Source organism: Candoia aspera, chromosome 2 (assembly GCF_035149785.1).
Source record: "Candoia aspera isolate rCanAsp1 chromosome 2, rCanAsp1.hap2, whole genome shotgun sequence".
NCBI lineage: Eukaryota > Metazoa > Chordata > Lepidosauria > Squamata > Boidae > Candoia > Candoia aspera.
In genome coordinates this window covers 149066028-149089882 of record NC_086154.1, presented here as the reverse complement: position 1 = coordinate 149089882, position 23855 = coordinate 149066028, and the positions used below count along the sequence as shown (strand labels likewise).

Below are 23855 nucleotides of genomic sequence, written 5' to 3'. Positions count from 1 at the left end.
GCAATGGGAAGACCTGAAGGACCAGATTAGGGAACAGATCATCATGGAGAAAATCTATGTGGTCACTTAGAATTGACACCAACTTGATGGCTCTCAATCAATCAATCAATCAATCAATCAGGTATAATCTGCACTAACAGGCAGGGCTTGAATCTGATCCCTTCTGAGTGAAAAGCTCAGTAGCAATTATCTTTCTTCCCGTTTGACAGGATAATAAGGCACTCTGCTGTGCAGGGAGAGCTCACTCTTTAGCACAGCGTTTCTCAACCTCGGGTTGACTGGCTGGGGAATTCTGGCAGTTAAAGTCCACACATCTTAAAGTTGCCGAGGTTGAGAAACACTGCTTCTAGCATGCACTTTCATTCAGTTTTCCCCACAGGCAGCATCTGATTCATCCTTGATGGGTTGGTAAGACTGGGAACTAATCTGCCTGTCTTTAAAAGCCATGTACATTTAAACCCCGCCTCCCCGCTCTTCTTTTTTTTTTTTAAAGTACAAATTGCAACCCCTCTTTTCCGTCCTCCTGTCCCCCTTTTGGTCTTCGTGGTGAGGCGGCGCAAAGCTGGGGCGTCTGCAGAAGAGGAAAGGAGCAGCAAAGCTCCTCCAAGCTCCTCCCCTCGGGCCTCACGTGGTGGGGCAAAAGCTGCACTTGCGGTTGGGAAGGGGCCGGATTGCGCAGGCGCAGCAGCGTGATCTCAGCTCGTATGGAGCTCACCGGGGCTGGGGGGGCGATGAGCAGCAAGAAAGGTGAGGGGCCCGGCGCGCGGGCTGCCCTGAAAAGTGGAAGGGTTGTGCGCGCGGGCGCTCGGAGAACTTGGGGGCTGCGGGAGAGAACTGGAGATTGCACGGAGGAGGGACTGCAGCAGGTGCAGGAGAGGAGGTGGGGGCTTCCACTTGGGCGGACCGTCTGCTGCCACTTATGCCGAGGTCAGGCTTGCCCGCGAAACTTTTGCAGCGCGAGGGTCTCTCCGGCACCCCCGCGCTAATCGATGTCGCGCTCCTCCCCCCTTCCATAGGCCCGGGGAGCAGCCGTGGCAAAAAGAAGAAACATAAGAAAGAAAAGGCGCCGCCCCCTCCGCCGGCAGAGAGCGGGATCCCCACGGGGTGAGTGTGGGGCAATACGAGCGGGGGAATCGAGAGAGATCGCTGAATGCGGCCTTTGAGGTTGCCCGGGTGGGGGACAACAACCCTGCCTTCGGCGGGATGTGCGTAGATGTGAGCCCATCCTGCCTCTGCAAGTTGTGGTTCTCAATGCAACGTGCTTTGCACGCCAGTTGCAGGTCACCCAGCATGTTGACTGGCTTTTACAGAACAGCTGCAGAAAGAGGTGCCGAGGGCTGGTTCACACGTGTAAATTGCTTGTAGGTGTTTACATATGAATGGGCCATCATCATTCCCCCGTTGCCTTAAGCGCAGCACTTTTTAGACAGTCATGCATGCAGCCGCGGATCATTGAGAAATCCAGTGACATAACTGCAGGTGTAAACCAACTTTTGGGGTTTTGTGCACAGATGTGAATTATAGAGAAGTGGTCTTTTTTTCATCCAGAAATGTTTTGCACCAAAAAAAACCCCTGTGTATCTCTTAATGTACATTTAAACAGAGACAATGCACATCAGTGGGTTCATGAATTTAGCTTTAGGGCTGAAAATGCCAAACAATGGGTATAGATTTTGTCAAGTAGGCCTAAGCCTCTTGCAACAATAACTATGCTGTAACTTTTTTTTTTTTGTAGTTTGGGGGTTTCTACAGAGTATTGCTTCATTGATGCATGAACTAGTTAGAAAAGATGCTGTGTAAGATCATTCAGAATTGTAGCAACATGCTGAGCCCATAGGGCTCTGGTCTCAAATTGGCAATCTCGAATCTCCTCCCCCAGAACCCTTTGGGTCTGCCCATCTTAACTCTGCCTCCTGCCTTGGTGTAGTGGCTTCATAATGACTGCCGGCCACCACCTAGCTTCTGTGGGGCTCCTCTCCTGATCTTCCCCTAATCCTGGTATGTGAGAGAAAGTGGGTTCCTGCAGCTTGTTTGTCTTCCTGCAAATTAAGGTGTGGGGGGGGAATAAATGAAATTCTATATGTCAGCTTCTGCCCATGTAGCATTGAGCCATGTGACTTAAGAAGTCAGCCCTTCCTCCTTTGTGGGGAGAAAGACCAATCTCACCAGAGATAAGTGAAATCAAACTTCATTAAAAATGAGGAAAAGAAAAAGTGTTTAAAAGTTCATTTAAAACTTGAAGCATTCAGTACTTGAAGAGATAAAAATGTTGTTCAGATCACAGACAGTATTTTAATAGAACTTCGAATAGAAAATCAGGAAGGAAAATATAAGACAGGTAAGAAGGTCTGCTCCTCCTTCGAGAAACCTCTGCCGCAAAGAAATTTCAAGTACCACAAAACACACACACAGCTAGTACAGAGAAAACAAGTTCCAGAGACAAAATGTTATGCTTAAATATATACACATGTACACAGAGCAAAAGAAATACTTTTCTGCCTAGACTTGTTTATCTTCTCCTTGGAGATAAATGAATTTGTGAAGCAGCAGCCTTCTGCTTGCTTCCCTGGAGTTTTTTGTAGCTTCTTGTAGATGCCAGCCTTTAGTCAGGGACTTAGGATAACAAAGACGATGCTACTTCCTTCCTTTACCTTGTCCCTGTATCCTGCTTCTTGCTTGTTGCCTTCCTCCTGGGGAACTGCTTGCAGCTTAAAAAGAGCAAAAGCCCTTCTGTGTGGAGGGACAGAGTCTTATGGAGCCCTCTTTTTGCTAGGTGTTGAAGTAAGCACCTCTCCTTAGGAAGATCCTGCTTCAGGCAAGGAGACGTGCAACTGGGTTAGTCTATTGCAGCAAAACCAGCACTGTTTTGTGCCACCTTGCAGATTAGGTGATGAGGTGGACACGTGGCCCACAAAAATTAATTGCAATAATAAATGGGTTAATCTTCAACGTGCCACAAGACTCTTCCTTGCTTTTGCTGTGTGAATTGTACCACTTATGCCAACCCCAGTTCTCCACAGAATAACGAGAAGCTGTGCCACAACTTGTCTCTGACAGCTAGGAACTTTTTTTTTCTTAATGGAAGACCATCCAGCCCCTGGAGTCCATGTCTACCACCACTTCAGTGGGCCTAACAGACATGGGGTTGGTTCCTTTCTCTTGTATGTCCCATCTCCCCCATCCAAATTCCATTTCCATTCTGGGTGGCAGCTGCTGGAAGCTGTTGGGTTATTTTTAACGCCCCGTCCATCTCTTCTCTCTGTGCACATTTGGGCTCTGACGGGGAGAAGAAATTTCTGAGCTCACAAGGTATTAATGCCCCTTTTACTAATGAGGGGAGCATGTGGGACAGATAAAGTGCCAGCTGCCAGCCTGTTCTGCTTTGACAGAGACTGTCCCGGGCCTGGCGTTCATGCCAGAATTGGCAGCTCCATCGCAAATCTGGGAGTGTTCCTCTGAGGAATATTATCTTCTCCCTGAGGAAGGCATCAGAGACGCAGAAAGCTGCCTTTCCTTGGTCCGGAGCTGGAAAATCCACAGGAGTAGCTGAGTTATTCATTCTCTTGCTGCCAACTGATTTCCCTTTCTGGTTGGTTGCTGTGAATTTCTCCTCCCCTTAGAGCTGTCAAGATGGGGAAAACAGCACAGATTGAAATAGAAGGCAATAGGTACGTACAGAGAACCTCCAAAGGCGAACAATGGGAATTATTTGATAGCCTTAACAAAGTAATGGCAACGAAAGGGTAGTGCCCACCCCCCACCCCTCTGAGGGCTGAAATCTAAAGGAATTTGAGGAGTTGAGAGGAATGGGAAGAATGTGAACACATGAGATTACACTTTCCAAAGCTGTTATTCTGTAATACATACAGCCTTCCCAGGCTCGTTAGCCATTTAAGCTTGGGATGATGGAAGGTGTAGTCCAACCGATCTGGGACAGGTTGCTGTAGCAATGTGACCAGTTGGTGGCTTTCAGTTGGAAGCAGACAAGGAATGTTTCCCAGCTGTTTATGAAATAAGTAACTTTGAAATTTGGGGTGTTTTCTGATGGTTCTTTTTGCCCATATCTGTCTTCCCCCTCCCCCTCTCCATTATTAGGCCACTTAGCCCCTCCTGCGCAGATGACCCTGCCCGCACGCCTCCCGTGCCCCCCCTGCCTCTCCCTGCCGCAGTTGGAGGCGGGCTCTTGGGATCCGATGACGAGGAGCAAGAGGACCCCCGAGATTACTGCCGAGGTATCTGAGCGATGCAGGGAGCGGCCTGGGATCTCTTAAGTGAAGGGGAGGGGCTCTCTTGCAGGCAGCATCGCTTTGAGTCCTGGACGCCATCCTGAAGAGAAGCGTCTGGCTCTCCTTTGCTGGACAAGATATTAGATTAGAAGCTGGTTTTGTCTGATCCATTTGGGCTTTCACTTTTACATTCCTGAAGAACAGCTACAACAGACATGCATGAGCATTCGTTTTAAGCACGAGATGGAACCTGAGACTAATCAGTAAAGCAGTTTGTGTCTCTGTGCATGGTTGTCCTGTATGCCATGGCTAGTATATTAAGCGGGCCTCTTCTTTGTTCTCTGTTAGGTGGGTATTATCCAGTAAAGATTGGGGACCTCTTCAATGGGCGCTATCACGTGGTACGGAAACTTGGATGGGGACACTTTTCAACTGTCTGGCTGTGTTGGGACATTCAGTAAGTACTTACGAGAAAGAGCACTAGGTGACACACTCATTTTTTAATCCCATACTAAATAGGCAAGGAATGTACCTGAAGAAGAGTAGTAAATATTCAGCTAACATTTTCAAAGTGATCAGGTTGCAAAGCATGTAGGATGTTTGCCAAGCTAGATGGCGGTGTCTGGGGAATTTGGTTAATACTGAAAACAGAATTTGGACTTGGATGGGAGACCACTAGGCCATACCAGAGCTATAGGCTAGACTGGGCAGTTGAAAAAACATCCCAGAAGAAAAGGATGGCAAACCATTTTATTTCCAAGAAAATTACATGGATATGCCCATGAAGTCATTGGAGCTCAGTCCGAGGAAACATGATATTTATAAGAAGGGTTAAACAGGAAGAGGACTAGAAGTATGTAGAAGTCCTTTATATCCTGTCTAGGTCCAGAGTAAGGAACAGGAACCTGGAAAGGTGTATGTGTCCCTTTGAGATGTGGAGTAGCATCTTGTTGCAGGGTTAGGTATAATTGGAAAACAGACATTAGAGTGTAATTACAGGATTGCTATCTTTGACTACTTCTCCCCAAACAGCCAACACCTCCTGGTTTCAGGCAAATTCTTAAGAATACCAAGGGTGGGGAAATGGGGCATTTTCTAATCACCTTCTGACTGAAGTGCAACAGGCTGGTTGAGTTCAAAGGATGTCCTGGAGGATGGGGACAAAGATAGTCCAAGTGCCTTTTAGCCAAAGAGCCACCCTGTTTTTGCCCTGTTAAGCTATTGTGGTGGTGGTTTTATCCCTTGTCTACTGCCCAGGGTCACTTTTGGGATATGAGCGACCTTATAAATTGTTTGAATGAATGAATGAATGAATGACCTTAAGGGCTCTGTTTTGCTTTCTGTGAACCCCATTCTTTTTAAACTTACTATCCTAGCTTTAATTTGTTTTCTTAGAGCGGTTTTGAGGGTGCTGCTGGGACTTTCAAGTGGGAGGTAGTGTTTTGAAATGAGGACTGAGGAAGCCAGCACTAACCCCGTCCCTCCCTCCCCCCATCACTCCAGGCGGAAGCGCTTTGTGGCCCTCAAAGTGGTGAAGAGTGCTGTGCATTACACAGAAACAGCTGTGGATGAAATCAAGCTACTGAAATGTGTGAGTTTGATGCCTCTCTGACTCCTCCAATTCTGGGTGAGCTGTCCTCCTTAAGGAATGGTTAATATACTTAGATCCTAAAGCAAGAAGTAGACAAGTCCAGGAATAGCTGGAAAACATGTTATTCGGCTCTCCTGACCTCCCTCTTTTGGCTTCCCCAATGGTTCTTGATCGTTGTGCATTTTGGAAAGAAAACACTACTATTGCACACGTTCAAGAACTGAGTTGTGGCAATGAACATTATTTTCTGGGCCTATTCTCTGGTGAGCCCCAGCACAGACTATGGATTAGCGATTAATACTCCCAATCTCCCTACAGTCTGTGACGTGAAAGTTTGATTGCTTCCTCACTTTGCCTAACATACAGAAATACTTCCCATCACTGTTTTAAAAGAGTTGTTTTTTTGCTGTTAGTGAGAATCATCCTTTAGATTGGAGATGGGCAGTAGTCAGGGATCATACACTTGAATAATGTTCATCCTCAATACCCTGGATTGGATCTTTCTGAAGTCAGAGGTCGGTAGCTACCCAAAATAAGCCCTCTTCTGTTGTAATTCCCAGGTTTTTGGTCACTGAACTACAACAACAAAAAAAATCTCCAACAAAACACATGAAAAAAGAGACTGCTATGACCCAAATGTGTATTGGTCCCACAGGTCTGTTTCAGGGCCGGTCTAATAGATTCTAAAATAGATAAGCAGTATTGAAACGGATTAATACTAGATGGGAGACGGTCATGAAATCCCAGGGCTGTAACAGGAAGGTTAAAAAAGAAATCCCAGATGTTTGCAAGAAACCAACTTGAACATTCCTTTGAAGGAGTCATCAGGAGTCAAACTCGGCTTGAAGGATATTTTACCCTTTACTACAAATTCAGGCTCAGAGTCATCTAGGTTCGTTAGACGAGGTGTGCCCACTGGCAGGGGGAGCCAGCAGGAACACTTGGATCTTAGGAAAAATTCTGGTTTACCATTCTGTGCAAACGTGGCTACTTGGCCTTTCTTTCCCCACAACTATGTTATTTAAGATATCCTTATCAAGGGGGTTGTTTGAGTTTCTAGTTGCTGATCCATATCTAGAATGCCTGTCACTTTTTACCTGGTACCTTTCCCTCTTCTCAGGTGCGAGACTCTGATCCTAGTGATACAAAACGGGAGAACATTGTCCAACTGATTGATGATTTCAAGATCTCAGGGATCAATGGTGTCCGTATCCTTCCACAAAAGATCCACACACTGTTGGCTGTTTCTGCTCAAATAACGGATTCTACTTTTTTCCTCCAAAGTTCTTGAACTTCAGCTATAAAAGCAGTTTCTGCCACATTTTTGGTGAAAATGTCTGCAGGAAAAACAAAAATGGTTACAAACTTCTTTTGTACGTAGAAACTGGTATGCTGAGTGATGGCTGATCTTAAGCTTTTTCTCACTAACATCTAAGAGGGGGTTTTTTTCTCTGAGGGAGCAATCAATTCTTTTGTCTATCTCCTGTTCTCTAGCATGAAATAACACAGTGCTGAGCTTTTTAGCTGCATCAGGCCTTTGTGGATGAGCTTAAATGGGTACAGCCCCTTTAAGTGAATATAAGAAATGTTGCTGGGTATAGGAATTTTATGTCCCTCTAGTAGGGCAGTTGTACTTTTGTTTAGTTAGCTCATCCATGTTTTGTTTATTGGGGCAATGCAGCTTCAAAGAAGTCTGTTAATCTGCGGGCTTTGGGGAAATATTTCTGGGTTGCTGTGCTCTGTGCTTTTCCATTCTACCACGAGCTTCCTGCTTGGCCTCTTAACAAATAAACACCCCCACACACATGTTTTCTTTATCTAATAATGGCCAACAAGGCTCCCAGTGGTCTGCAATAACAATTTGCTATGTAGATAAAAATAACTTTCTATCGATCCTGGATTCATCCGCTCCTTATAATAAGACCAAAGCTAAAAAGAAACAGATGGCCAATAATTTTCCCCAAAAAGGTTGTTCTGCCAATTGTTGCTTTTGAAAGCAGATTCCAGGAGGGTTCAGTTATCTGAAAAATTGCTTGGTCTTTGTACTATCTAGGAGTCAACAGCCAGATGTCTCCAGAGTCTGTTTTACACTAGCTTGCTTTCTCTGTCTTTGCCCTATATCTGATTTAAGTTATTTTATAAGTTCTTCATTGGTACTCAAGGGAAAAGAGGGGATCAGTTTATTGGTGCCTTATTAACAACCAGATCACTCATTCTGGTGGCTGTTACCTCCTTGACTTGGCTTTTGCCCAGATGTTTGCATGGTCCTTGAGGTTTTAGGGCACCAACTGTTGAAGTGGATTATCAAATCCAACTACCAAGGGCTTCCTATACCTTGTGTCAAAAGCATCTTATGCCAGGTAAAGATGGATTTCTTTGCAATCAAATTTGGGAGAGGGTTAGTTTTTACAGTCAAGGTCATTGCTGACCTCTTCATTATGCCAAGCTGACAGGCTTAGGTTGAACACCTGCTTTTCTGGGACTTGAATGCAGCCATAGTAGGTAATAAGACCAAGACTCCTAAGGTTTCCGTTCCAGCTCCAGGACCCTGACCTTGCAGCCTCTTGACCTGAATCATAAAGAGGTTCTTATCCTTGCTCCCTATTGGCACAATTTTGCTTCCTTCTTCAGGTGCTGCAGGGCCTTGACTACCTCCACACAAAGTGCAAAATAATCCATACAGACATCAAGCCAGAGAATATCCTGCTGTGTGTAGATGAGAGTTACATACGACGACTGGCAGCTGAAGCCACTCTCTGGCAGCAGACTGGGGGCCCTCCCCCCTCTGGTTCTGCAGGTAAGTAATCCCATCCTGTCTGTGCTTTTCTGTCTTCATAAAGATACTTCATATGATTGAGGGTTGATGCTGGACTCCTTTCTCCCAACAATGTTAAAGGGGCAAGATAGAAGCTGAGCATGGAAAAATCAGAATTTGCCTCTAGCAAAAGAAGATCTTCATTAGATGAATGCAAACATGATTAAGAGAGCAACAACAATGATTCCTGAATTCAGGTTGCTTAAATGTCAAAGCATTTGTTGAATCCAAAAGTACTAGGCAGTTGCAAAGGAAGGCAGGAGCCACAGGGACAATATTTATACTCTAATGCAGGGTTTCTCAACCTTGGCAACTTTTAAGCTATGTGGACTTCAACTCAAAGAATTCCCCAGCCAGCAATACTGGCTGGGGAATTCTTGGAGTTGAAGTCCACACAGCTTAAAGTTGCCAAGGTTGAGAAACCCTGCTCTAATGAATGGAATAGAAATTTTTTGAAAGGGGCAGAAACAGAGACCAGATCACTCCAGTATGATACTAAAAAACTGCAATGTCAGCCCAGAGAATTGATGATGGAGCTTCAGTGCACACAGTAAATTAAAAAAAAATCTGTTTGATGAGGTAAGGGAAAGTAAGATTGGTAGAGAAGGCGGGCAAGTTAAATTTCCTAAAGCGAATCCATTGGATTGCCATTGCTTTTCACATGCTTGACCGCTGCCTTGGCAAACTGAAAGCCCATTTGGCACCTGTCAAGGAGACTGATTTGGCCTTGGGGATTCTAGTTAATGATCTGAAGGCTTAAACGCCAGCAGGAGAATGGGCTTCCCAGTTAGCGAGTGGGAGGCTGTTCTAATCAGCATGAAGGAAGGCACTAAAATGGTGGCGGGAGAAGAAAAGTGAAGGATATCCTTCAATGGAGCAAAGCAGTTTTCCCTGTTTTCCATGCTGCCGTCAGAATTCAAGGCCACTTCTCATTCTAATCTGTTTTGTATCTGTGTTCTGGGGAAGTCAGTATAAGAGTGCGTTTCCCAGCTGGATATTACTTCCAGAGGAGTTGTTACTACTACTATTTATTGTATTTTTTTCCACCATTGCTCTGGGAACTCCAGGCAGCATACAGGAGGGCCTCCTCTCATTTTATCCCCTCTGCTACAAATGTGCAAAGTAGGTTGGGCAGAAAGGCAGTGACTGGCTTCTAGTTACCTGCCAAGCTCTGTGGTTGAGCAGGAATTAGAACTGGGGTCTTGGTCCCAGTCTGACCCCAAAACTGGCCAAACTGGCTGTCTGCAGACTGAGGGTTTTGGTCCCAAAAACGTCTGGAAAGTAACAGGTTACAAAAGGTTAGTATAAGGCTTGAACAACTAGGACAGGAGTGGATGCCCCATTTTGGCACCCCCCTGGAGCCCCCATAATCCTATTTCCAAAATTTAGCAGAATGATTGTTTTGGCTCTTCCTTCACCAAATAATCTGAAAATGGGTATTTTGTGTGATTTTTAAAAAATGACATGCACCATTGCAAATTTGATTCCTGCCCCTTTGAGTGCTGTGTTGTGTCAATGTCATATCCCAGCAACACCCCTTTATTTTTTTAAGGTGAACTCCTGCCCACAGAAAGTGTAGAAATGGAGAAGATATTTGTTCGCTAATGGAGAGGGATAGTTCCAAATTAAGGCAAGGGCCATGAATGCTTTGTGCCCAAACAAACCAAAATAAGCATATTTCAATGCTGCATTTAGCTCCCTTTCCCAAACACCACATCGAGAAAAATACCAGCTCTGCACCTTATGCCTGCAATTGAAGTAGATTTCCATCTCTTTATCTTCTGTACCCGGCTCTCTTTGAATTCATCATTGGGAGTGATGAAGCACTAGGTATGGGTCATGAAATCCTTGTCTAACAATCATTGGGAATCTTATTATCTTCCTCCCACTCCAACTCTGGCTTCAGAAATGTCATCAGAAGTTGGTCACATCATCAGGTGTTATCCTAGCAGCCCCTAAGAGCTAGGAATGTGGTCTATTTCTACATTAAAAGCTAAGAACCTTTAAGATGCTCAGCAGCAGAAAACTCCCAGACTCTGGATGTGGCTCCTGGAGAACACTGTTAATGGACATGGGTGCAACTGAGATCAGGCAGCAGACCCAGGATTCTGCCATTTGATCAGGCTCAGCTTCCGTTCAGAACTTTTGGACAGTAGTTCCCCGTTCAGAGTGGCCATGAGGATAGAGCTCTGGGACAGAGTAATGGGGGAACCAGAGCCTGCCTCTGCTGCTTTTACAGCATTAATCCTAGCGTTAGGGAAGAATCATCCCAGTGGTGTGGGAGAGCCTGGCCTTCCACATCCTCTTCCTCCTCATCCTCCTTTATAGCATTACTGATTGATGTTTGTTTGCTTTGGATTTCCTGGCTGATTCTGGGAATCATTTCTGTCTCTTTCTCTCTCCCCCTTTTCTCGCCTCACTCCATCTGTGCACTTCTTCCCTCAGTCAGCTCTGCACCCCAGGAAAGCCTGGTAAGTCCCCTACCCGATCCAGGGCAGTGAGGGGGGGAGGAATGGAGTTTTAGAGTGCCTGTTTTGGATCTCACTTGCTCTGTGAAACTCATTGGCTGTTGATACCCACCATGTCCGTTGCCCTTGTGTGGATGGCTCCTCCATGTTTGGCAAGATGCATCTAGGGCTCATGTTGCATCTATAATTTGTCTATAAATGTTACCATGGACACCTTTTACATATAGTGAGATGATATTTGCATCTTTGTTAGCTCCAAGGAAGGTGGTATGCTTTATCCGTTTTGGCAGTCAAAGAAAAGAAGGGAAAAAGAATTTTCCTTATACTAGGTTGGACTATTGCAGGCTAGTTTATGTCTTCTCTGGTTTGTGGCCGCAGACTCATGGCACAGGCAACGACTCCTTCCTATCACCCATGTAACAGGAGATATCTGAAGTTATTTCTGTCTGCGCTCAAAGAGAGCTAAGAGCTCACCCCCCCTAAGCCAGGGATATCCCAAGAAATGTGAGAGCCTAATTTGGATATAGATCCCCTTCCCATGACTCAACAATCTTGGGTTCCCACTCCCATTCACTTCAGTGAGGCTGTCTCATGCAGGAGAGTTTGCTGGTTGAGTCTTCCCCATGAGTCAAATAGCGTATCTGGCCTGTATCTGGCAACCAAACTTAAAATCCATGGCCCGCCTGAGCCAACCTTCTTCTTTTGCTGTGTGGTTGGTCTCTTGAAGCAGCAGGGAGGGAGAAGAGAACAGTCTTGAGATGAGGACCCTGGGTTTGCAGACAACGTACTATATATTTCTGCACTTGCGCCTCTTAATAAATGTGTATTAATGTACGTAAATGTGCTGTTTTAGCTGACTTACAAATTCTGTTGTAATTTTAAAGTAGAGATGACTTTGAATGTGGAATCTTCTGTTAAGGATCAAAGTAGCAAAGGGAAATGGAAAAGTTTGCAATGGGAAGCACGGGGACCAAAGGAGAGCTGATGTTACTTTGTGACGTACCCACAGCCTTCTCCATTAATGCTTTCTGCCACTTTGGGCAACTTGTGAACCTCAGATGATGCTGAACTTCACCTTTCCCACTATTGGATGTGCCAGCTTGGACAGTTGGAAGTTGTTGTTCAACAGCATCTGGTGGGCTATAGAGTGCTCACCCAGAGTTAGGTGTTGCTGGATTGGCAGACAGCAAGGACGCCATAACTCATGGAGTGCTATTTGTCACTTCCACTCTAAACCAGGCTCTTAGTCTGCCTGCCAGGTCATTGTAAGCATTGAATGATTTTGCTTCTTAAGGGAATGTGAAAAAGAGGCTGTCTTAGAGGGAGTGATGGCTGTCCCTTAAAAGTGGACACCATCAGCAGGATCAAGGGCATTTCCTCATCCTTCTCTGTGGTAAGTTATTGCCTTGGCTCAAATGCATTAATCATATTAGTGATTAACACGAGTCCCCCCCTGTGGGGGAGATGGGCGCTGATAAAGTTTGATAAATAAATAAATATTATGGCTCTTTAAGATTTCTTGACCAGGACCGGAGAGTGGTACACACACCCTGGCTAAGAGTTAGTTAGTAAACCATTATTAATACCGGCGCTGATGTAGTGCAATCTGTACATAACAGGAGAAACATTAGCAGTCTTGTCACTGCTTCCAGTTTTTTTAATTATGGTAAAGAAACTGACAGCTGTATATCTGAACTAGCCCGAAGTGTTGGATTCATGTTCACTCTTTTCTCTGCAACACATGCATGGCCCTTCTGTTCCCTACTGAGATGGCAACAATACACTAGGTGTCTTTTTCTTTTCATAAATTTCTCCTTATCTTTCCCCATCGATTTCTTTGCGCGCCTGTTTCTTTACAAGTTCTCAAGCAGAATAGCTGATCTGTTGCAACATCTGACCTGAAAACATTGGTGCAGGGCAGGGAACATCACTTGGTGCGGCTTTGCGTTCAGGAGATCCACAGGTTCGCTCTCTGTCTAGCTTCTCTGGTTGAAGAGGATCAGTTGGCAAGGATGGGGGAAGAAAATGAGCCCCTCCTCGCCTCTGCTGACTAGACGCTGTGGATAAAAAGCCTAAGCGGATGGATTCCTGGGTTTAAGAACAGTGTTTGTGTGGCTTAAATTGTATCACTTGAAAGAAGGGGAAAAGGCCCCATTTTGAACCTAACCATATTAAAGTCAGGTAAAGATAGATAAGAAGAGGAATCCTGCATTTGGACATTATGCATTTGGGGGCACTCCACCAACTGTACTGTTTATTTGAAAGGTAGAAATGTTAACTGAACGTCAGGGCTGAGGAGGCAGTGGGAGCAATGCCTGGCATATACCTGGCTGGGCACAAGCCCAGAGGGGGTGGGGGTCAATTTGGGTTTATTAGAGACACAGAATTGGAAACTGTGTGTACCATGATGTCATGTGTCCTGGGATCCTGTTTCTTAAGAACCAGATGTCTTGTGAAAGAGGTCCTATAACATTTAGACAACCTGCTGAGAGTCATACTGGTTGGGAGTTATAGTATAGTCTGGCATACTTGGAAGTGGCCAAGGAGAGAAGGCTGTGCTGGAGGCCTGCTTGTGTATTTCCCACCACTTAAAACATAACCATGTACATACATCACAGCTCCCAACAGCCAAGGTGATAAATCATAATGATAAGGGATAATCAGTTTGATTTTAGGTTAGTTGTTGTGGTCTCTTAACCATGGCTTATAGTTTTGTGTGTGGTATAGGCACAACTCCAGAGTTGATTTTCTAACCTGCCTTGATTTTGAAATACAGTCTGTTTTCAGTTTGCTGGTGAAAACCACTATGATTCATTTGTTCTCTGAAGAAGGTCCAAAGGGTATTCTGGAAGTGGGAAATATCTAGAATATCCCTCTCCTGAAGGAAGGCCAAGTTCTTTGTTTTCCCTGGTTAGAGATGGGCCATTTTATATTGGATTTTGTCGATGTGAATTCCCATTTTAGAACAAAATAAACTACCCATAGGAAGCAAGCATATCAGAAAAAGACTGGTCTTACTTTATCTTTTGCATGCTAGTTGTTTGTATCTGTGGAGGTTTTTTGTATGGAAGAGGATTTGGTTATGTGAACTGGGCCTTCTGCCTTAAGTGGAATTGCAGAAAATCAGCATCTGCTCTGCCATGTGTTGATCATGTCTGTTGAAACTCAGCTGTAAGGCCCTTGCTTTACCTGCAGAAAGTCCAAGAAACAGCTCCCAAATGCCTTGAGTTGGAAACCTTGGGGACCAGACCCTTCCTACCTGCCAGAGATGGGCAGCCTGTGACATTTCAGATGTTTCTGGACTGCAGATCTCATTCCTCAAGCTTGCAGGTGCTGGCTAGGGAAGAGGTTGGCTACATCTGGGCTTGCTCTTTTTCCCTGTTCCTAGCAGACCAAGAAAAGAAAAGAACTGAGCATCTAGAGCCTTTTTTTACTTGTTTTGCCCGAGGTTGTAGAGCAGCAACTAGCTAACCTCAACAAGCTAGCTTAACAGCCCAAGCAGCATTGCACCCAAGCAGCATTGCACCCATTGCAACAGGCTAGCTTAACAGCCCAAGCAGCATTGCACCTGGAGTTCCCCCATCCAGAATTTGGATGGGGGAGCTCCAGGAAATACTAATGCTGTAGACACGAGTGGGGAAAAAGATCCTAGAAAGCAACTCTGGCAAACAGTTTCTTTACTGTTGACAACAAAACTACATAGATGTTTCCATGAAGTCACCAGGAGTTGATCTTTACCTTTTGATGTAGGGGTAGCCCTTTATAAAGGTCTTGCTTATATAAGTCTGTACAAACCCATGTAACAAAATCACACTAGTCGTTAGTGCTTCAGGTCACTACTGTTCTTCCCTTGCTGTTGTTAGATCCACCTGTTTGCGCAGACAAACAGGTTGTCTGACCCTCTTATGCTTGACTTGTACTTTGAGAGTTGGTTGGTTTCCATTCAGACAAATAAACTGATTCAGCTGAAATAGACTAGGCTCAGCACAGACTAAACTGGTTGAATTTGGGCCCCTTTGAAAGTCAGGGGACTAGTTAATAATTGTTTGCCTTTTTTTCCTGTAGAAGTCAGCAGGGCTTAATTTCTACTGCCAAGAAGTCTAGATACTACCCATTGGATTTGGCAAGACCTGGGAATCTATTTTGCTTGTTCTGAATAATTGCCTTATTCAGACATGTGAGTCATCACCAAGTGATGGAGACAACTGTGTGAATTGGCCTGCAAGGTTCCCATTTTGGACCTTGCTTCAGGTACTGGTGTCAACCATTTTAATTAACCCGGGCCTCCTCTTGCACCAGGCTAGATCACACAGACCAGCTGCTCACTTTTGGCATGGACACTTTTTTGCTTCTCCATGTGTAGTTTGTGTTGCATGGCTCAGCACATGCCAGGCAGAGGCACACTTTTCTCTACCTCTTCCACAGAAGGGAAGTGCAAATACAGCCAGCCATCAAGAGATACTACATATAATTTCACTCCCGTGGGAGCCTACATTTCACAGCTGGATTTAAACTAGGCTTGCCCAGCCACATTTTAGCTTAGCACATTATACAAAGCCCAAAAAATAGGATAATCAAGTAAACCACAGTCCAGTTAATCACATACTATGTGAGGAGGTGGTAAAAAAGAATGAAGAAAGGCTGAAGTGACCAGCCACAGCAGTATGGGGAAACCTGACCTGATCATTTTTATTGTAGGGTGGGCATCCTGTGGGGTACGTGTAGCCTTAGCCTCTTCTTTGCATCCCCTGAAGGCCCTAAGGTTGTGCTGAGAAAATTCAGCAGTAAACTGCTGAACCACAATGGTATGATTTCTCAACAATTTTTGGAACAAAGTGGAATTGGCATGTTAAGGAAAATAAGTAGAAAATCCCACCACTGTCCCATCAGGTGAAGTGCTAATGTTAGATCCCACCCATTCTGGCCTCAGCACTCTTATCATTTCCAGAGTCTAATTCTTGGCTGCAAAGAAAGTTATCCGCAACTTTCCAGCAAGTTTGGGAATGTCACTTAATTCTCTGTAGTGACAGGTGAGTTGCCTTTTGTGACTGCTATGGCTAATCCTGCTGTATTCCTTTTTCTTGCCACAGCTGGAGATGGTGCGGTAGTGAAGGCTGGTTACCCAGACTGAAGTTGTGCTGTGAACTCTGGTTTCTGACCACTGCTTTGGGTTGGGCCAGGCACTGACCAGTGCTGTTTACCCCCTAGTGGCAGTTCTGGGCTATACTTGGCCTCTTGGCTGCTTCTAGGTTAAGCTCGCAACCTACTTTTTAAGCACATGGCTAGATTGTGCAGTCACCAAATTTGCACAGTGAGTTATCTGTATGGGAGCCTGTGTGTATAATTTGGCCAACTAAAGCCTTGTCAAGCTAAACTCCATGATTATGAGGTCGGGAACTCTGTAATTTCTTATGTGGAAAATCTATAGTTGTCTTAATCCATGCTGGGACACCCTTCCTAAAATCAAGAAACCATCTTACTGAGGTCTCCTGCAATTTTCCCTTTCTGGTTGCAACAACATTTCTGGTACAATGTACAATCTTGGAACATGTTTCAGTGAGCTGGAAAAATGAAACACTCTCTTTTATACTTCCTCTTAACCACATTTCTGCTATAAAGCCAGAGGTGGGTAGACTCGCGAGATCTTTATTTTTTACTAGAAACCCAAATCCACTAACCAGAACCAAGGGTGAAATGGTGGCTCAGGACCAAGAGTTGGTGTATTTTTAGAATTAAGGAACATGATTAGATAGCCAAGGAATTTGTTTTCAATACCAGAGCTGAGCTCAGACCCAGAAATTCACTCCCACTCCTGGCCCAAGCTTTTTTCTGTCTCAGTAATCTAAGAGTCTTTTCACCTATAAGGGCTGTGCTATTCAAAAGTCTGCAGTGCCCTTCCATGTTCAGCAAGATATTCATCAGCTCAACAGTTGCTCCAGAGGAAACAGCAAAGATAAATGCGTTGCATTGCCTCTGTAGCTGGGGGGCAGGTGGTTCCCCATTGTGAGAAACATCCTTATCTAGGCTCCTGGGATTTTTCCTCCCTTTCTGAAGTGAAGGTTCCTGGTCATTATCTGTTGCTTTCCAGTGGCTCTGGGGAATTGCTTTGGTGTGTTGTTGTTTCATTCATTTTACTTTTTTTTCCTTACTGTAAAAAGCAAACATGGTGAGTGCAGATCCAGCGGCTGTGAGGACAGGTCCTAAACAAGGAAGGAGGAAGCTTTTGGTTGTAGGTCTTGAAAATCAAACAGAGTGTTGATTGTTGTAGGTTCTTTTTGTGAGATGGTAACAGATAAAGAGAGAGAAATGGCTTCCATGTAAGGTGGGGGGGTGTTAGGAAAAATTACAAAATAAAGCAATTTTATCTCTGTTTCTATTTTGCTGTCTAATTCCTACTTCCTACCCTACTTTAATCTATTATTTTATCAGTATTTCTTTTATTTATCTGGGGCTCTGTAGTAGATGATCCTGTATCTTACAGTTTTCAATTCTACATTGTAGAGTCTTTGTTGTATATTTTGTGTTCTTTCCTACTCTAGTTTCTTTTTCTTTTATAGAGCCGGTGCTATACTGTATTTTATCTTGATCTTTAATCTTCCCTTGATCTGGTCCATGTATACCTGGGCCTTTAAGCTAATGCCTGGCCTTTCCTAGACCATGCAACCCCCACAGTCACCTATGTTTTGAATGAGATGGGTGGAGACAAAATTCAAAATATAAATAAATAAATAAAAATGTGCCCTGCGGAAGATAAGTGGGTGCTGGGTGGAGGGTTGAAGTTGCTTGATCTAGGCTAGGCCTTGAAGGCTATAGCTACTGTTCTAGGGCTTCAAATAATGACAGGCACCTTGGTGCCAGGGCCACTCATTTAAAGAGTAGGGATGGGTACCTAAGACCAAACCAAGACTGATTTAAAAGAAGGTGTAAGTTATTTGTTTGTTTCACCTCTTCCAGATTTAGAAGATCAGCATTGTTGGAAACAAACTTGGCTGGGAGGGTCTGGTGCTCCTTAGAAGCCAAACCAGCTTGTGCATCTCATTCCTGCCAAATTGGAAGTTGTGCTGGAATCTGATAAAAATACACCCCTGCACATTCTATTACTGCATGTTCTACTAGATTTATGGCAAGGGAAGTGCAGGTGTGTCTCACCTTCTTCTGTATACCTGGATACCTTTTTGCTTAGCAAAATGCCAGTAATTGCTAGCCTGTCTTCCACATGCACAGATTAGAGTGAAACAATGCACATGTGCTGTCCAGGTTTTGGACTTGGGTGTAGATCAAGCGACATGCATCTTCATTCAGGCCAAGGGCCACACTTACCCAAACTGGGTGTTGAGGGGGGACCAGGACAGAAAACTGAATTTGATCCAACTTAAGTGTTCCCCCTGTTTAATATGTTTCCTCCTCCTATCCCATTAAAAATTATATGGATTTGATTGCTGTTCTTGGAAGAGCTCTGGTTATACATGGTCCTGGAGTGACACGGCAGCTTTCCCTTTAGGGACCCAAATATAGCTCCTGCTATGAACGCCCCCTTGCTGTCCCTGCTGGTCCTTTGTATTAGAGGTGGGCAGTGAAGTGGTTCTGTTGCACTTTGCCAGAAACCCAGGGGGTCATCCATTGTGTCCTTGTGCCATAGCTTATGTTCCCCTTCCACCTTCAAAAACTGCCTGTGTAATGCCAGTATCCCCTTTTGCCTATGTAAATCCAAGATTGCCCTCTTGGTCACCTATTCTGTTTTATTTTTCTCATTCCCATTTGTGTGCTCTTCGTGCCTTGTGCTCCCAAAAGTTCACACCTCTGTGCCAAGTATAGCCTTATTTCTGTCTGTCGGGTTTTTGTTTTTTACTGTGACCCATTTTTCCTTTGGCCTGGCAAGGGATGGCCCAAGGCCTTTGACATTGTGGAGCAGCAGCTCTTTGCTGTGTATAGTTGCCCCCAGACCCTCTGTAGAATCAGAAGGGACACTAGAGGTCATTGCTAGAATATGCATTGCTTTGTTGCCATTGTTAAATGTATTATGCCTTGTTTCTGCAGTTGAGCCAGCCTTGGACTCAGTTAGTTTCGAGAGGCCCAGTGCCCGCTTGCCTCCCCAATTCTCACTCTGCACTCTCTTTGCCTCAAGCTTCCCGCAAGCCCCTCTCTCCCGGCAGGATGTCTGCAATTTAGGCTGAGGGCACTATGAGGTAGTACGTCCATCTTTTTCAGGCTGTCCCATTTCAGATTGCAGGTGGTGGTAATCATACAGCCAAAATGTCCCCCTGGAGATTAAATAAATAAATTCCAGCATATAGAAAACCTACACATCAGAAAGTAGGACTTAGCTTAGATTTCTTCCTTGATGCATTTTGGGGGCTTAGGAATAATTCTTCAATTATGCAAGTAACACCCCTTCCAGCAGTGTAAAGTGGAACGGCCCAGGCAGAGTTTGACTGATTCATGTTGAACTTGGCTTTACTTTCCAGCCATTCGCTTGTGAGAGGTTTACCTGCTTTTTGCAGAACTGCCATGACTTCTTGTTTCTGCGTACCTTTGGCTCTTCTCTTGCATGTGGTGTGTTTGGGGGTACAACTTACTTTGCCCCAGGCCAGCATATTAGGGCCCACATGATTCCCTGGGCTGTGTCTTTCCCTGCCTGCCCCGGACATAATGGGCAGGCATCCATCTTGTTTGCCTGTTTCCCCGTCTGCTCCATTCTTATGCAGCCCTGGAGTTATGAGTGATGGGGCTGTGACATGGGGCCCTCTCATCTCCCAGAATGGGAAGCTTTCAAAGAACAAGCGGAAGAAGCTGAAGAGGAAGCAGAAACGGCAGAGCCAGCTCCTGGCTGAACGGCTTCGGGACCTTCAGCAGCTGGAGGATCTGGCAGCTACGAATGCAGGGACCAGCAAGTCCGCAGTGACCACAGGTAAGGGTGGCGGGGCAGACTGGCCTGCTGTGGTGCAGCTCATTGGCCTTGGCATCATCCCTGCAAGCTTGACAGAAACGCGTGGTGGCTAGTTGTGGCCGTGTTTTCTTGGAAAAAATAAAGGACAAGCCTGAAAAGGGGGCAAATCTGAAACAGGTTCATAAGGAATATATATATGATATATATTCCTTTCCTTTTCAATATATTTATTGAAAAATAAATCTAAAGGACAGCTTTCTGAAATGAAGGGCTGTCCTTTATAATAAAGGATATATGGTCACTGTATGAATAGTGCACAATGTAGTGCTTGTCACTTGCTCTGCATTACAGTAAGTCTTGATTTTGCACTGATGCATGTTTGCAAACTTGGCTTATACACTAGCCTGTCTTGATCCCTTATTATATGCCAAGAAAACACTCTGCTAGGCAGCCTGCTCTGCTCTTGTGTGTTTGTCCATGTATATTCCACAGTTTACTGTCAGCTTTGCTTAGTAGTCACTTAGAGTCTGGACTGAAACCACAGTACATATAAGCCCAAGTTGTAAATACAGGCATCCTGCCACATAATGGTAGTTTTTTTTTCCCCCAGAGGGAAGAATAAATGGTAATTACAAAAGTTCTTATTCAACTATTATATGTATTCAGTTCTTGATTTATTTACCAGCAAAACTGCAGAAACTCTAGGTCAGTGTCTCTTAAAGTGTGGTCCTCTCGGGGGTCCTTAAAATCAAAATTATTCGCTAGCCTATGTTGAAAAATAATGCAATATTAAAATCCCATCAAACAGTCATGGGAAGCAGCAGCAGCAGTGAATGCGTCAATTTTAATTTTTAATACAGTAAATATAAATACCCATACAAACAAAAGCTCTTTTGGGGTCCTCCATAATTTTTAAAAGTGGGAAGGGGTCCTGAGAGAAAGAAGTTTAAGAAACACTGCTCTATGTGATTCAGACAACCAAGTAATAAAAACAATAAAACTTTCATAATAAAAATACAAAAAAACTCCCAATCCATACAGTTGAAGCAATACATTGATGATCAAGTTGCATGCAAAGCGAGGATGTTCAAGAGGAAAAAATACATTATAATATCCAGAGTTTTCTAGATCTAACAGGATGCAGAAGTAATCCAAAAATTTGTCATCATTACATACTAGAATTTCAAATCACCCTTTTTAGTTCTAGAGCATATTGTTTGCCAGCACCAACTCATTAGATTTGAAATAACGTTTAATTTTTAAAACTCAGAGAAAAAGTGATTGTTGGTGCTGCATGCAAGTAACATGGGGACAAGAAACTTGATCTGTTTTTATCATAGTATCCAGGCCCAGTTGGTAATTCCATACCTGGATAATGATAAATAAAAAGAGCTGTCTTGATCGGATCAAGAGTAGCCAACCAGGTTCCCAAGAGAAGCCCATGCACCCTAGTGCTGTCTTACTTCTGTTCCCCAGCAGTTAGCCTTCAGACGCATCCTGCCTCTGGGGCAGGGCGTACACAGCCTTGTGACTACGGCCATTAGGAGTCTGTCGCCCAGAATTAGTTTGTCTAATTTCCTTTTAACGATGGCCTGGTGGGTGGCCATTACCATATGTTGCAGAACTGAATTCCATAGTTTAATGAAGTACTCTACCGAGAAGTGGTTTTATTTCTCTGTCCTGAATCTCCTTGTGTTGGATGACCCAGGTTTAAGATTTATGAAAAAGGAAATAAAAATAAGATTCTGATTTTGGATACTTGCTTTTGAGTCTTTGAGTAAGACATGGGGGTTAGGGGGTTTTGTCAGGCACCCCTCTTTGATGTGCATTTATGTTACTCCAAAGCGTGGCTCTGTCTTTTCCTCTTGGCTAATGATCTTTTCCTTCCTGTTACTGGGAAATCTTGATCTTCCATCATCTTCTGCAGAAGGGCATTGCAGTTGCCCCATCTCAGCCTCTGGAGGGGGAGAGCCCTTAGGGGGATCTCTGGCCTGCAGCCCCCAAAGCCTGACATCATCCTCTGGCTTCTACACACACAATGCCTACGACAGCTGCAATGGGCATTCCCCACCAGGAACCGCCAGCCATCACTTCAGCCCTGACTCTGCCACCTCTGGCTTCTCAGGATCGCTCTTCTCTGGGTCAGCTTTGTCAGGCATTTCTAACCAGCGGGAGCGTGGAGGGCTTCTCTCACCCAGCAGTGAGTACTTACTCCAACTTCGCAGGGGTGGGGGAGGCAAAGAGAAATAGAAACCAAGCATTGCTGAACATCCCAGCTTCCCACCTAGGCAATTACATGCCCCAACCCTTCAGCTATGGCACCTCCTCCCTTCTCAGCTAGACTTTTTTAAAGTCGTGGTAGCCCATTACCCCTGAATTAGGCCAGATTCCCATATCATGGTGGCTTATTCAACAAATTATGGTTGAACAACACTGGCTTAGCATGATGCGTAAATCAAGCCTGATGGGCTGAAAGCTTTAATCGACAGTGTTTCTGCCTGAGTCACTTCTTAAGATGCCATTTTCTGATACATTCTGACCTTTTTTAAAAAAAAAAAAAGTGGGTTCAGTTATGTCCGATTCTGGGAGACTGCCTGAACTGGTCCCTGCAGTGTTCTTGGCAAAGTTTTTCAGAAGTGGTTTGCCCTTGCCTCCTCCCTGGGGCTGAGAGAGAGAGACCGGCCTGAGGTGGCTTTGTGCCTAACGCAGGACTAGAACTCACAGTCTCCCAGTTTCTAGCCTGATGCCTTAACCACTACACCAAGCAGACTCATTCTGACTTTGGCAATGATTAAAAGATCCATTCAGACTATATCAGAAGCAAAGATTTAGCAAAATTACTAATCTCCAGTGGTGTCTTAGTGGAAGGAAGGCTGGCCCAAACAGTAAGTTTGCCAATAAGGCAAGCTCTGTGGATACAGAGACTTTCTGTTTCTGAACGCTTTCGTTTCTTACGGCACAATGAGCTGCCTCAACATTCCTGTCTTGAGTGGTTCGGTGGGGCTCAGGTTCAGGCCTGTCTGGAAGCTACACACAGTCAGTGCCAGATGCTGAAGGAAGAGATGCCTGACTTAAAGAAGCTGTGGTCGTTTCTCAACCCTGTGGCTATTCCATAGAGATGAATCCATTGTTCTTCAGCTTGGCAACTATAAGATGTGTGGACTTCAACTCCCAGAATTCCCCAGCCAGCATAAAGAAACGATATTTAAGAATGGTATAGGCTACTCAATTTAGTACAGATGTTTTTATGCTGGAGGGAGGAGCTCCTATTTTGATTTTTTTTTTTACTTGAACCTTCCCCAAATGATGCTAGAGCAAGCGTTTCCATTCTAGAGAGGAGGTATGTGTGTTTTGACTGCTTTTCCTCACGATGGTTCTTGTTTGTTACCCCTTTGTTCTTTTCTACCCCAACTGGGCAGCTTTTGGCACCTCTGAATTCTTGGTGAACCCATTGGAACCCCAAAATGCAGACAAGATCAGAGTGAAGATTGCAGATCTGGGCAATGCCTGCTGGGTGGTGAGTAATTTGAGCAGATGTCTTCCCCCTCCCCAATAATGGTGGCTGCCTGTGGGGAATGAAAAATTAAGGTTGTATTGCAGCGGGTTTCTGGCTTGTTTAGGAACTTACAGAACGGAAAGTAATGAAAACTCTTACAGGAAGAATAGGGAAAACTTTCACACTGAAGGGGTGAAATGGTGTTATATGGCAGGGAGATATTTGGAGGCATAGAAATGAATCTCTCCCTTTCCTAAATTTGAGAAATTATGCAACAGAAATAACGCAGAGGAAAGTTACATATTTGCAGAGCTCAGAAATACATGCTCTTATTTATTAACTGTGTATTCCACCCTTATTCCAGTAAGGTCA

General features: G+C 44.6%; 1 protein-coding gene across 2 annotated transcripts in view; it reads left to right on the top strand.

Annotated features, from left to right (window-relative positions):
* Nucleotides 1-681: 681 nt before the first annotated feature.
* The window catches only part of SRPK3 (SRSF protein kinase 3), a 29280-nt gene continuing 6106 nt past the window's right edge, over nt 682-23855 (top strand). Inside the window, exons 1-12 of one of the 2 annotated variants that reach the window (XM_063294211.1) lie at nt 682-747; nt 1017-1104; nt 4096-4232; nt 4575-4683; nt 5730-5817; nt 6938-7025; nt 8071-8177; nt 8449-8614; nt 11078-11103; nt 19858-20008; nt 21915-22187; nt 23407-23504. In XM_063294211.1, coding sequence (XP_063150281.1) covers nt 705-747; nt 1017-1104; nt 4096-4232; nt 4575-4683; nt 5730-5817; nt 6938-7025; nt 8071-8177; nt 8449-8614; nt 11078-11103; nt 19858-20008; nt 21915-22187; nt 23407-23504 — 1374 coding nt within the window. In that variant the 5' untranslated portion in view covers nt 682-704. Of the gene's footprint in view, nt 748-1016; nt 1105-3405; nt 3669-4095; nt 4233-4574; nt 4684-5729; nt 5818-6937; nt 7026-8070; nt 8178-8448; nt 8615-11077; nt 11104-19857; nt 20009-21914; nt 22188-23406; nt 23505-23855 lie in introns of those variants that run through there. The other variant, XM_063294212.1, reaches the window with a different exon arrangement.